This window comes from Gallus gallus, chromosome 9, assembly GCF_016699485.2.
Source record: "Gallus gallus isolate bGalGal1 chromosome 9, bGalGal1.mat.broiler.GRCg7b, whole genome shotgun sequence".
NCBI lineage: Eukaryota > Metazoa > Chordata > Aves > Galliformes > Phasianidae > Gallus > Gallus gallus.
In genome coordinates, this window is record NC_052540.1 from 22496252 (window position 1) to 22510287 (window position 14036).

The 14036-nt window shown below is 45.2% G+C and overlaps 1 protein-coding gene across 22 annotated transcripts in view; it reads right to left on the reverse strand.

Moving 5' to 3' along the window:
* The window catches only part of LEKR1 (leucine, glutamate and lysine rich 1), a 61307-nt gene continuing 47271 nt past the window's right edge, over positions 1 to 14036 (reverse strand). For 5 of the 22 annotated variants that reach the window (XM_040705960.1, XM_040705959.2, XM_040705957.2 and 2 more), the window contains 12 exons: positions 13763 to 13856; positions 11060 to 11212; positions 9992 to 10291; positions 7165 to 8007; positions 6291 to 6394; positions 4270 to 4336; positions 3809 to 3880; positions 3266 to 3389; positions 2665 to 2781; positions 1660 to 1803; positions 726 to 839; positions 1 to 284 (listed from right to left, as the gene is read on the reverse strand). In XM_040705960.1, the coding sequence (XP_040561894.1) occupies positions 7660 to 8007; positions 9992 to 10291; positions 11060 to 11212; positions 13763 to 13856 (895 nt within the window). In that variant the 3' untranslated portion in view covers positions 1 to 284; positions 726 to 839; positions 1660 to 1803; ... (4 more) ...; positions 6291 to 6394; positions 7165 to 7659. Of the gene's footprint in view, positions 285 to 725; positions 840 to 1449; positions 1542 to 1659; positions 1804 to 2664; positions 2901 to 3265; positions 3390 to 3808; positions 3881 to 4269; positions 4434 to 6290; positions 6395 to 7164; positions 8008 to 9991; positions 10292 to 11059; positions 11213 to 13762; positions 13857 to 14036 lie in introns of those variants that run through there. The other 17 variants (XM_046898594.1, XM_040705958.2, XM_040705956.2 and 14 more) reach the window with 15 other exon arrangements.

Here is a 14036-nt window from a genome sequence, read left to right on the forward strand (position 1 = left end):
CTGCAAGGTGTGCTGTGTGCGCCAACAGAATCCTCAGTGCCATCCCCTGGGTTACAGTGGTGCTTCCTTCCATGACGAGCACAGCAGGAGTGGAATGTCCTCATCCTCTGAATTTCTGTGGGCTCTTCAGATACAACTTTTGCTTCTTTTGCTTTATGGCACAGGAATTACAAAGCCCAAACGTCCCTGTGTGGCTTCAGCATATGAATTACAGCCTCTTCTGAGCTCCAGCAGCTGCCCCAGTAACCCTCTGAGGAGGTGCTGCTGCTATTTTTAGAAGGACTCTACAAAAACAAGACCCAAAAAAGACACCAGCAAACATAATTAAGTTGGCAACCGGCAATCTATAAAAGCAGTGAGGCAATGCTGCTACTTGGTTACACCCACAGCGGCCATAAATCATCCCCCCTATCTGACCTCTCTCTGCACACTTCTCAGGGGTTGCTGGTGATCTTTTTTTGGGTACTTTTCCCAAAATGCACATGTGGTTCTTCGTTCAGAACTTCACGACGATTCAAGTGACCACCCTGTCCTGGTAACTCGAAACACTCTTACAGCTGACACAATGCTCCACATACACAGGAAACAGCTGCAGAAATGGATGCCTGAATGGATTCCCATCAAAGCCAATGATTCACAACAGGCAGCGCTCAGAAAGCAGTGACAGCCCTGGATTACTGTGAGGAGAGGCAGCCCACCCTCCCCCCAGCCCCCGCTTCATGCACCATTATCCTCCATCACGCGCAGTTCTGGCAGAATTGCAGGACTTTCCAAAACGCCCTTCTGCAGGTATGTTTCATCTCCACATCGTGCTGCTGACTCAGTGCCTCTCAGCCAACCTGGATATGGAGAAAAAGCAGCAACTCTTGAGGTAGGAGAGGGCAACCCTGTGTGACTTGGGTTGTTTTGTTTCTCAGGGATATGCAGGCAGTGCCACTGTAGGGACATGTGGGCAGGACAGAGATGTGACTCTCAGACCAACACAGCAGTGATGGGGAAGTGCTGCTCTTGCAGCAGCAGGCAGATTCCTGAAGGCACTCCTTACCCAAGCTCTGCACCTCCCCTCTAGGTACTACTCATTATAGGAAAGCAATATTAAGCAAAATAAATCACTTTCCACTTCACATAAATTGGGAGTTGGAAAATCCCATGTAGGTTGCTGCCAGCAGGGCTGCTTCTGACTGCCCATTTTCCACAGCTCTTTCCTGTCTATCCCCATGACTCAGTCCAAGGGGTTCTCCCCATCCCCCTGAGGGCCAGCACAGCATCAGGACATTTTCCTTTGTGCTGTGCTGAAACTCTCCTCTGCTCAACGTCATCATCCCATGACTCCCAGAGGGGACCACCCCACACTATTCCACACTTTCGCTGCTGTTTACTGCTGTAGTTTTCATTCAGTAAATGAGCACTGGCTGTGGCTGCTGCTGATCGCAAGCACATGACACCCACCAAAACTGAGCCATGCCATGCTGAGAGAGAGGCCACCCAATTTTTGATTTGGGGCTCCATGCTTCCTCCAGCCCAAAGCCTCCAGTTTGGCCCTGAAATGATGGGGGTGGTGTGAGCTGCTAGGCAAGCTGCATCACAGGAAGCAGCAGGAGGGGATAGGGCAAGGGACAGGAAGCACGGACCTTGGCTTTGAACATGTGCTACTCTTACCTTGCTATCAAGGACCATGTTTCCCAGATTTATCCTAAGTAACTGCTCCCACGTGGAGAAGGGCCAGCATACTCCATGCTCTGCTTGCTCTCATCTGCCCAGGTGTCCTCAGCCAGCTTCAAGCAGAAGAGCACATTGAGCCATCTGTATGCAGAAATGTGGAACTGAGAGCCCACAGTTTCAGTGCACAAGGTTTGGCAGTACGCACAACAGGTCTGCCAGGGACAGGACAGGCACCCTGGCTTTCACAGATAGACTTTGAGAAATATTATTTTGCATGTGAAATCTATGCTGAAGCTACCAGTCACCTAACAGCACTCAGATTGAAACGGCTGCTAATATTGCTCAAAGTCACCAAACAGCACAAAGACTACAGTAAGCCAAAAAGCCAGAAAACCACATGGGACATGAGGTAATGGCTACAAGTTGTGTCAGGGGAGCTTCAGGTTGGAAATCAGGAAAAATTTCTTCTCTGAAAGTGCTGTCAGACACTGGCACAGCTCAGGGAGCAGTGGGGTCACTGTCCCTGGGGGTACTCCAGAACCGTGGGGATGTGGCACTGAGGGATGTAGGCACTGTGCGTGGTGGGGTGAGCTGAGGTTGGGGATCTCAGAGGTCTTTTCCAACCTTAATGATTCTGTGATTCTAAAACACAGACAGCTCCAGCTCCCTCTCGCTCCATTTCAGCAGAAAGTACAGGCTGGGCTGCCCACATGCATGCTGCTAAGGGGTGAGTGATGACTCAGCAGTAGCATTTCCTGCTGGGTGCAAAGCCCACAGACGTATCACACTGATTCCCATTATTCATCAGGTTCTGTTTCCATGCTGGCTACGAAAGGAGTTGCCCACAAGCTGTCCATGGTTGTAGTTGTGCTGAGAGCAAGCAGCTTCCACAATCGACCTGAAGAAACCCCTTAAAAGTGCACGCCTGCCCCATCTTGTGACCGATATGCTTCATTATCTCCTTTTGTACTTTGCCCAGAGGTTGCTTCCATCATTACAGACCTTTCACATGTGCTGCTGGCCTCAGATCGCAGGTGGTTTCTTTGCATGCACTGTAATCGACGCTCTTGTTGGTGAGCTCCTTGGAAGGCTCAGCAGCAGCACGCAGCTTATCAAACCCTGTAGGGATGCAGCCAGCAAGAAATGGAAAGTGAAATGTCCCAAGTCTGCTGCATGCAGCTGTGCCTTCTGCTTGGATTCCAAACTGTCACTGCTGCCAATCCGTATCTTTGTCAGAACTGAATAAAAACAAAACCAACCCTAACAAATTAGCATTCAGTAGTGTGCAAACAGGAAACTTGAAACACGTCGAATGTTTGGAAATAACAGGTTCCTCTAAAGGAACCAGTTGATGTAAGTTTATGGGATTGAGGAACCAGCAACAACAGGTTTTACAGGCTAAAATGGATCTGCGTCATCATTCAAGTTCCTGACATTCAGAAATTAATGGATTCTGGGGAGATACTGAAATCTACACAGCTTCCAAAGCAGCTGACAGTGCTTGACACCCTGTTCAAAGCACAAGTGCAGCACGGGAGGAAAGAGGTGTCTCCACACTGTGGCCTGGCACTGCTCTCCAGTGACACAAAAGGTGACAGCTCACCTGAGGCTGTGCTGCAGCTTGGAGTGAATGCTCAGACCTGAGTCGGTGCCATTTCCTCATGCCATCGAACAGGCATCATGCCCAGAACACCTCCTGTATCAACACATCCATTCAGTTCTGAATTCTGTTGAGTGCATGGCAGAGAACACAGAGTAGACATTTAATCAACATGTCTGTTTGTTCACAATCCCTTCTATTTCACAAGCTGACCAAATGCTGCACAGATGAACAGCTTTTGTTGCTCAGCATTTGCCCTGATTGAAAGCTGCCCTGCACATAGATCAGGGCTGAATTTCAACCTGTCCCTTACTGTGGCCTGTAGTGCAAGGAGCAAAGCACGTGGTGTGACAAGGCAATGGCACAAAGCCTGCCAGGTACACAGAGGGCAGTACAGTGAGGACCTTCAGTATGAAGGCAAAGAACAAAGGCAATGCATGCAACACAACCCATGGCTTACAAAGTCTGATAACGGCATCATTTTCCCAGCACGATGCGCACCCACCACAGCATGCATTGCTCACTCCATTGCAGCACATTGCTCACCCCACACTCCACTCTGCCCAAGAACCTCTTCTGTCTCTGGACAAAAGCTCTGGAGCTCACACCAGGGGCTTTCTGGAGAAATAAAGTAAAATTTCATGGAGAAATTAAGTTTAAAAGTGTCTGCAGTACATATTATATGTTAGTACTGCCTGAAATCAGATCTTTTTAAAAAGTTCTAAGTATTTTCCTAACTTTTCCACATGAGGCACACTGTGAAGGACTTGTCTAAGTTAGCGTAAAGCAAATCACAACCAGCTGGTATGCTCTGTATTACAAGTTAACTTCTAATCACACATGCTTGCTTTTGCCAGCGAAGCACTGGTGGAATTGGACTGGGTTTAGCTGCATGGCTACAGTGAGATCCAGCCACAAGTTACAGAAATAAGTGTTACTTCTGTAGGCTCCCCAGCCATCATTCCTTGGCTTACTGGGAAGCAGCACAGCCACATCCTGGCACTGACCTTAACTCAGCAGCAATTCAAGGTTCCAGATGGAAAACTGCAGCTTCGGAAGATTTGTGGCTCGCTCCTGTCAGAAGATAGGAGGTGTCTCTTGAGATAGAGAGGAGCAAAAACACCCTGCTGGATCTGGCCACACTTGCTTGGAAGCGGTTTCTTTTCATTATCTGGGAACAGTTCACAGTGCAATGCCAGATGCCCATATTTTCCATCACACAAATTGTATTTCCGGTGTTAAAACCTCTTCAGCATTCATCTTTTACAGCATCCTTTTTATTATCCTATCAGAATTAATTTTGTACTATGCTTTGAGGATGAAAAAAGCCACATAAGTGCTAAGCATGTTTGGTTCCATTACTTCACACCACTACAGTTGCATACAGTTTACCCTTTCATTAGGGGAATAAACTCAAATAACAGCAATTAAAGACACAGCCTAACATCAACTTTTCATTCTGTAAAGAAGTTTTTAAACAACTGAAAATAACGACATGCAGCTTTTGTTTGAGACAGGACGTGTCCCTGATTTCATTCTCACGCTTTTTCTTTTGCATTAAGGGTGGGCAGTGCTTTCTGCAGCACTCTGCAGGCTTTAAAGGGAACTATAAAACACCAGGAGCCAAAACAAGAATTTAAAAGTGAAGAATCCCTCACAACACAACCACTTCTTTAAACCAAAGACTGCCTGCATTTCTTTCTGATTTATACATTTTACTGACCTATGGCACTGGCTCCAGCTATTTCCATACACTTTCAAGGCTGCAAAGACACCACAGTGATTTTTACCTAAGTCTGCTTTCTTCCTCCACGGAACAGCTCCACGTGGCAGCCCCAGGCTGCACTCCCAGGTGTTGCTCTGAGCTCTGCTCCCAACCCTGCTGCACACCCTGGCATCCTATCCTGCTATACAACATGGCAGCTACTAGCACAGTCAGTGCTTCATGGAAAGATTCAGGACTCCGCTCTCAACGGGGAAACAACATCAGCTCTACCAAGGAACAACAGAGCAGCCTTTGCATGAGGCAAACTCACAGCCACAGGCCACTTTCCTGCAACCTTGAGGACTGAAAGGATGGCTGCTTCCAGCAGGCAGCTCAGGAGCCACAGAGGCTGATTTGTTCCAACTTTGTGGTTTCCAGTATTCCCTCGTGCCGTGAGTCCTAGAGTGCAAGGTCCAGCCTAAGAAAAACCCATTCATAAATGACACAGCTTCTACAAAATGCATTGCCTCCAGGAAGCTGCATTTCCTGAAATGTGGGGATGGAATTAGCTGCGTGCCTTCTCCATGGCACTCTGCTCCTGCACTTCACCCCATTGCGAGAAATGCTTTGTAAACTTTCCTTGACTTTATGAAATTACTTTGTTTGTAAAAGCTGGTGAACAAGGTTTCCTGATATTAATACACTTTGCTTATTGCTTAGCAGCACGACCTCTGGGTTTCTGTGAGCTATGGAAATGAGGGAAATCTTGGCTCCTGACTCAGTGGGGGTCCATGATTTATGCTCTCTCTCATGCTACAAACATTACTTCTGTGACTGCTCTTTATTTCACATGCTACTCCTTTCCCACAATTTATGAACACACAGCTCTTCCTCAGAGGGGTACTGCAGGACACAACCAGCAGCCAGGAGCCCAGCCCTCAGCCCTATGCACAGCTCTGCAGCACTGGGCAAGATGGGCCAGCACCATGCAGAGCTGGGCATTCTGTGCACAGGAACGGAGCCAGGGTGGCCACAAGCCCAGCTCTGCTCTCTTCTTTAAGTACAGAGGCATTACTGTGTGCATCCCCACAGGCAGCAGATAAACATCCCCCACTTCATCAATACAAAAAATCCACCATTAAGCTCTCAATTACATCAACTGTCACAAGGCTCACCCTCATGTCTGTTCCACAGTGGTCTGAGCGAGTAAAATAATAATTAATGTACTGCATAATTTAAATGTTCTGTAAGTCTGTAAAATAAAACTGAAGTTCATCTTAAGAGCTTTATTTAAAATCGACACAACGGTGCTCTGGAACTCACCATTTTAAGAGCTGCCTCAATGAAGGTCGTCTCCTTCAGCACAGGAAGACTGCAGGTGGGTAACAGAATAACAGCTTTCAAGCTCAAAGAAGCCAGGATTTCTCCTAAACAACAAGAATAAAATTAATCATTCTCAGCAAGCACAGAATGGAACATCCAGTCATTCTTTGTGCCTCTGTGGAATGGCTGAAAAATGGATTTCATGAAGCTGCTTTTCAGTGGAATTACTTCCACATCTTTCAGAATGCCATTTTTCAACATCTTTAAGAGAAAAAAACAAAATACAAATGAGTGACCAAAGCCACTTACTTGGGACTTTGCTTCCCATGTATCTCTGCTGTGTGTACGACTGATTGTTGCCACTGAATTCTTGCTTTCTGAATTTGAGAATAGGGGATTTCTGAGCTTTTGGATGCACTCTGCTACCACTGAGATCAGTTAAGGTTCAGTAATGGAAAGGATCAGTAAAGGTTCAGTGGGAACAGAAGCTGAGTAAGACAAAGTGCACCTTAAAATCTAGCTCAAGATGCTAAATCTACAGTGGTTGCCTCTCCCACTAATATCATTATGTGACATGTATTCCCTGCTGTGCCACTGGATTCAACAGAGCATTTCTAACTTACTTCAGCACTACAGACTTCTGTAGTCACTTCATCACACAGAGGGCTATCTCATCACTGAAAAAATAGTACAGCCAAGATTCATGGTGCAAGTACAAACGTATTTGTGTTTACAAGCATCCTGCAAAGCAGCAACTCCATGTTTCTGAACGTAGAGAGAGCCCAGTCCTAAAACCCAAGCAGGAGCAGACAACCTCAGTCATCCAGCTGCTCACGTGCTCTGACAATCCCCAGGGTGCTCCCTTCCAACTTACCCCCACTGAGTAGCTCAGGTCCGTGCTGGTGCTGTGGGGAACATGGCTGCAGTCTCTGGGGGTGGCTGCCCAGGCAATGGGGGCACACTGCTCCGTGCAATAATGGCATACATCTGGTTCTAACCAAACACATTGCATTTTTACGCCAAAAATGCACAATGAAGTTACAAGGGACAACACACAGAATGGGAAAATTCCAACAAGGTGCTTTAGGGAGAACAGCATTTGAAGTTGGTAATTATTTTAATTACACTTCTTGTATACGTGCATTTTTTGGAGAGGCAATTGTTTTTTCTTTCTTACTTTTCCCGTCTTGGAACGTAGATAGCATTTAATTACACTGATATGCAACGGAAGAATAAACATTATTCATCAAAAATATATCAGAATGTAACTTAATTCTCAGCTGTAGAAATGCATGAAGTTCATCGGGCAACACCTGATGCCCAGGGCTGACAGTTTGGTGGCTGACACATTGCAGAGCTTCCCCACGTGTCAGAGTTGGCTCCGCTGCCTTCTCCTGGCCGAGGTCTCCCGGCCTCTGAGAGCTGGCAAAGTCATACTGCTGGGCCTGCCAGTGGGTGCCTGCACAGCGCGGGGAATACCGACCTGCCCAGAGGGATGGATGGCCCTCCCTGGGCCGGGGCGGCTGCTGTGTCCGTAATCAGCACGCAGGGCAGCAGAGGAGGTTAGGCTGCCCTGAGCCAGGGAACGCGGCGATAACGGGAAGTTTCCACTGAGCTTTCTGAGTTGCAGTACTTGTTCCCTGGCTTGAGTCAAAGCTGCAGTCAGCTCATAGCGTTCCTCGCACTCTCTGCGCACCGTTTCCTGGAGAAGAGTGTTCTGCAAACAGAAACAAACCCTTGCTCTACAAAACACCATTAGCGAAAACACACGCCTGTTAAATTCCACTGGTTCAAGGCAGGGTGCCTGGAGGGCACGGAGGCACGGAAAGCCTGCAGTGCTTCCTTGCGCTTTGTTTTCCCTGGAAGTTGCTCTGATGACATACACTGCCATTTAGACACACATCCTTCTCTCAGGAGACAGTGGAAAATATGAGGTAAGTCCTGAAGAGCTCCTCCTAGTCTCCTTCCCACCCTCCCAGCACAGGGAAGCCAGGAACCCTGCTCCTGGAAGCAGCAAGGTGTGGAGTCCAAGCACTGCTATGCCACTTCACTGCAATAAGATGCTTCCAGTATTTCAGCAATGGTGAACTGCCTTTTTTGGTGACTACACTGATCATTAGTTCCCAGATGACTGAGATAAACAATTATCCACCTAGTACTTTTCATGAACTTTTCACTGTGATTGCCAACACCCAGATGGTAAGTCACCAGCAGTGCTTCTTGAACAGGTAAGCGTTACACAAGCACCCAAGCTGGCATATTACATAGAACTTACTTGTGATGCTGACTTTTCTGGTTTCCAGTTGAAATCAAAAGTCAGCGAACATCAAAGAGAAACATGACTAAGTCAGTTCATACAAGTCAGAACCACTGACAGCACTGATGCAAACAGAAAATGGTCACCTCCCTAATTTTGCTCTCCTAAGCAAGAAGTTGCTGCTGACTGACTGGGAGAGGACAATGGAAGGTGAGCTACCAGGACAGCCTCTGACACAGAGCACAACGAGCAACTCAGACAGAGAACATTCCCAGCCTCTACACCCTCACAAACATTTTGAGTAAGCCTCTAGTGCTGAAAGTCTGAGCTGTATGCAGAGTCTGACCACACATCACCCCCAGGACAGAACAAACGAGTGTCTGAAATGCTCTACATCATCATGGCAGTGGGCACAGAGAAGGAAGATTCTTAATCAATACTCAGAGTGCTCACTCTGTAAGCTCTTCCCCCCAGCTACAGGACAGAGCAGCTGCCAGCATCCCCGTAATGCCACCAACACAGTGCTTCCAAACCAAGACTTAATTCATTTTGAAGTTTCATTTTCAATGTTTATCCATTTTTTTTCCTGCCACTAATTACTTTGGACATTCCAGTCTAATCTTATCTGCAGCCCCCGACTTCACTGTTTTCACATTTCTCATACAGCAGTACGGCTCTCTCCCCACCCTTCCCATTATATTCCAAACATTCAGCAAATGCTTGTGGTAAGAATATCTAGCAGTCACATTTCTCTTCATATAACGATTCATTTGTATGCATTCCTGTGCTACAGAAAGTGGGTTTACTGGTGACATGTGGGACAAAGGCCTGTTAGCACAGCACAATGTGGGCAACATGCTCCATCCACAGAAGAGTAATCTCTGCCCCACACACCGTGCAGTACAACGCTGCATCCAGACTCATCCAGGACTGTATGAAGATTTTTCTTACTTATTTTGGAAATATTGGACCTCACTGTGGCCTTCCAATACTTGAAGGGAGTGTATAAACAGGAGGGGGAACGGCTGTTTACAAGGGTGGATAGCGATAGGACAAGGGGGAGTGGTTTTAAACTGAGACAGGGGAGGTTTAGGTTGGATATGAGGAGGAAGTTTTTCACCCAGAGGGTGGTGACGCACTGAACAGGTTGCCCAAGGAGGCTGTGGGTGCCCCATCCCTGCAGGCGTTCAAGGCCAGGCTGGATGTGGCTCTGGGCAGCCTGGGCTGCTGGTTGGCGACCCCGCACATAGCAGGGGGTTGGAAATGGACGGGCATTGTGGTCCTTTTCAACCCAGGCCATTCTATTATTCTAATTTTAAAGATTTTTTTTTTCTTACAACAGTATGGACCAAGGTCTGAAATAAGTGTCCTTTGAAGGATTCTAGCAATTGTGTGTCTCAAAGCAAAAAGAGCATGGAAGGCACTTCCTTGGTCACATTCCTACCTCCTCTTGCACTTGACTCAAACTGTGAATCAGCTGCGTCCTCTCCTGGGTTAATTCTTCCAGTTCATCTGACTTGTGTTTAATTTCTTTCCTCATATTATCCAGTAATGATTCGTTATTGTTCTGTTCCACCTTCAGCTGAAATTCAAGTTCAGTAATCAGCCTTTTAAGGCTCTGAATTTCTTTTTCTTTCTCTTCATCTTTCTCTGCAAGTTTGATCTGGACATCTTGTAGCTTCTTTTCAAGGATTTCTGCCTCCATCCGTAAGCTGTTGGTGGCACTGGATATTAATTCAGGTATCTGCAGGACAAATATTGTATTAGTCTAAATTCAGTGTTTATCCTTAGATAAATACAATGAGATAGCAAACAAATAGCTTCAAGAAAAATCACAAATCCAAGCACACAAGTCTTTAGAGACAAAAAAAAAAACCCACTATGATAAATTGATATTTTCAGCTCATTAAAAATGGTATGATGTAATGAATTTAAAACAACAATATAATTTCATCACATTTCTTCGACTTTTCCCATGTCAAATCTTTTGAAACCTTCTGAAGGCTAAGATTATAGGTACCATTTTCAATTTCTAAGTAAAACTTCAAAAGCTCCAGATCTGGGTAATGGGAATGGCAAATTATGCGATGCAACAAGCAGTGCAGAGGAGGGAAGCTGCTAACCTGACCTTAACCTCTCAGTGATGGGTCGATGGGAAGGGAAGAAGCAGTGCAGATGGCTCTGTGACAACCTGTTGTGGTCTCAAACAGCCCAAAGGCTTTCAAATCTGACACTGTTAGGTTAATAATAATTAGCAATTGCAGTCTGGGGACATACATGAACCACTGGGAGAGAAAAATCTGAGGAAAGCAAGAACTTCCCCAGCTACACTTGTTATATATTAACCCCATCCATTTTCCAAAATTAAATCGTATGCATTAGAATGAGACTGGTAAAAATTATTGCATCTTCAAGAAGCAGGACTGCACACACATTTCATTCCTTTACATATTGTTTTCCAAAGGTTGACATCATCTACTGCCACACAACATTTCCCTTGAGTGTTACACACCTTCTTCTGGAGCTCTTCGTGATCTCTCTGATATTTTGTGATCAGTTCTTGCTGCTTTTGTCTTTCAGTGTCTAGTTCCACTCTGGCTTCTTCTTTGACTTTGAGAATTGCTTCTTTGTGTCGTGCTTCACCTTTGGCCAGATCAATCTCCACCTGGAGAACAAGTGCCTGTTGCCATGCAGCCCCTCCCAGTGAACCCACTGGGAGCACCAGAAGGTGGGGAAGGAGCACACCCAAGGAACGTCCCCAGGTCCAAAGCCTGAATGCCAACATTGTATTTCTGCAGGCTGAATTCTAATGGACTTAATTGTAGTACGCGGAAGGAATACAAAAGGCATGTTAAACAAGCACAGAGCTATCCTAATTACTTGAAATTATTAAAAGCTCAGAATGAGCTTAATTATAATCATCTAATTTCCTACACCAATTATGATCAAAAGTATAACAAATTCCCCTAACCCTTTTTGGGGAAAAGATGAACTGTAAATATTGTCATTATTTTTAACATCAAAATATACACAATTCTGGGCACTGAGCAGGCACAAATCCCCCACCGAGACTTAGCTTACATCGCATGCATTTGTGAGAACCTCAGAACAGACCATTGTTACTGTAATACACACAGATGTATCTTCTACATTACTAGGTATGGGAGTTTGGATTCTAACTGTAGAAAAACTTACCTGTGATATATAATAGTGCATATTGCTATCCTAGCAGGTCATGTCGGAGACTACTTAATTACTCAGAGTAGAAAAATACACACAGTATAAAAAAAGACTCATTTGGAAACTTGCACCAGCACTTTTCATACTTAATACTTGAAGCTAGTACAGCTGATAACCACAACAGGGAAACAAATGGCAGCTGATCTGCAGAGAAAGCATAATGACTACTAATTGCTTTAAAGCTACTTATGGGCTCCTCATTAATCACTTATTAAAAACCTCCCAAATGCTTACATCAATTTCCCTGTTTTTCATAAAAGAATTTTTTTTAATCCATTATAATTCAAAGTTCATCTGTATTTGAAATACAGAACTGGAACACTCTAAACTTTGTGCAGTGGCACCCTGACCCAAGGAATGATAACTCTGCCACATTTCTGACTTCTGTCTGACGGGAACATCTTTAGAGCACTTGGCATTCACTGCATTTTAATGGCTGTGATACCAAAGATGTAATTGCTCTCTCCCACCAGCAGCAGCCTTTATCTTGTACTAATGTCAAGTTGAACAATACGTTGTGATTATGCAGACAGTGTGACCTCATTCTAAAATTATATCCTGCCACAGAGAAGGTAAGAGCTTTTTAAAGAGATGTAACAGATCTTAATTGCTGGTAGTCCAGAAATTTTCTTGAGACTAAATAAAGCCTTCAGACACTTATCACATATTGCACACACACACACAAAAAAAAAAAGACATGTAATTGGTGGCTAAAATTAATAAGGCTTAAAACAGAAATGTCAGTTATTGTTCAGTAGTATTTGTGCATTTTTCCTTCACAATTTTTTCAAGCAATTTCTTCTACTGCTTTTTCGGGAAGGTGGCAGGTTACCCCAAAGCCAACACGCTCACAGCTGCCTGTGGTAAGCAGCTGATCCATCCCACTGTGAGACCCAAACACTGCAGCTAGGTTAGCGCGGAGCTCTGCACACAGCTGGGAAACCATCTGCCATCACACACTGTGGCCACACGTATGTATCTTTTAAATCAGTAGAGAATATTTTTTGACAGAAGACCTCTAACCCAAGCACACACTAAAAGATGACTGAGAAATGACAACTCAGGCATGCAGAATGCAGTAATACCCACCGAAGACAAGGCTAGGCTTGTGAAACACTTCCAGTAAGAAGATACTCATCAAGAGTCACTTATGCTCATGAAGAGACCTTGCACTCCTGATCTGTTGCTCTGATTTGAAGGGAAGGCAAGTAAAGTAAAGGACATTTTTCTCATCTGCTTGTTATTTCATAGAATCATTATGGTTGGAAAAGATCTCTAAGACCACGAAGTCCAACCAAGCCATCCCCATCGTGCCCACTAATCCATGTCTACAAGTGCAACGTCTCCATGTTTCTTAAACATCTCATATCCTAATGTCTAACTTGAACCTCCTCGGTGTGACTTGAGACTACCACTTCTCATTCTAACACATAGATCTGTTTTACAAATAGCCACCTTCAGTCTTGGTTCAGCTCGCCTGCAAGTAGGAAGGTTCTGTGTTCTCTCCACCTCATCAATAGTGCACATGCTTGGTATTACTGCAAAACACCTTCCATATGTATTTTTCTAAGCAGACTGGTCTGGACAGAAATCCCCAGCAACATGCTCTCCTGTAGATCAGGGTTTGTAGGTGGCTGTGGCACGCAGCTGGGGTGGGCTGTCCATGTTCACCCCTGGGAGCTTATACCTGGGACCTCAGCATCTGCACTGCTGACATGGACTCTTCACAAATACCCAACAGTTGGAAAGTCTGGACCAAACCTGACCATCCCCCAAAACCACAAATGCTTACACTAAATACTTCTTACATTCAGTTTCAGCCTACATAGAGCAATCACTCATTGTGCAGAAAGAACTTATTGACATGTTTGCGTTTAAGGAGGTGGGTATCTGGCTGACTGTGCAGGTTCGTGACAAATGACTAGGACTGAAAAAAAAGAAATTGAAATTGTGCCAACTACACATCCAGCATTACCTTCTCCCTCCAGTTATCTTCATTCCGTATCTTCTGCCTTAATGTTTCCTGCAGCTGTTCTGTTCTGTTCTGATGAGAAATCAGCATTAACTCCCTAGAAACCACAAAAACTTGTATGTAAATACATGCTCTGCCCAGATTGGTGGCGTGCCATTTTCTTGCAATTAAGTCCTTTGTGGCAAGGGCTCCTCGTTTTCTCTTCGTTTAGTATTCTGCGCAGTAAGCCCAGAGGCACAACAATAATCACTGCTTAGCATTTGCATACTGCTGTCAC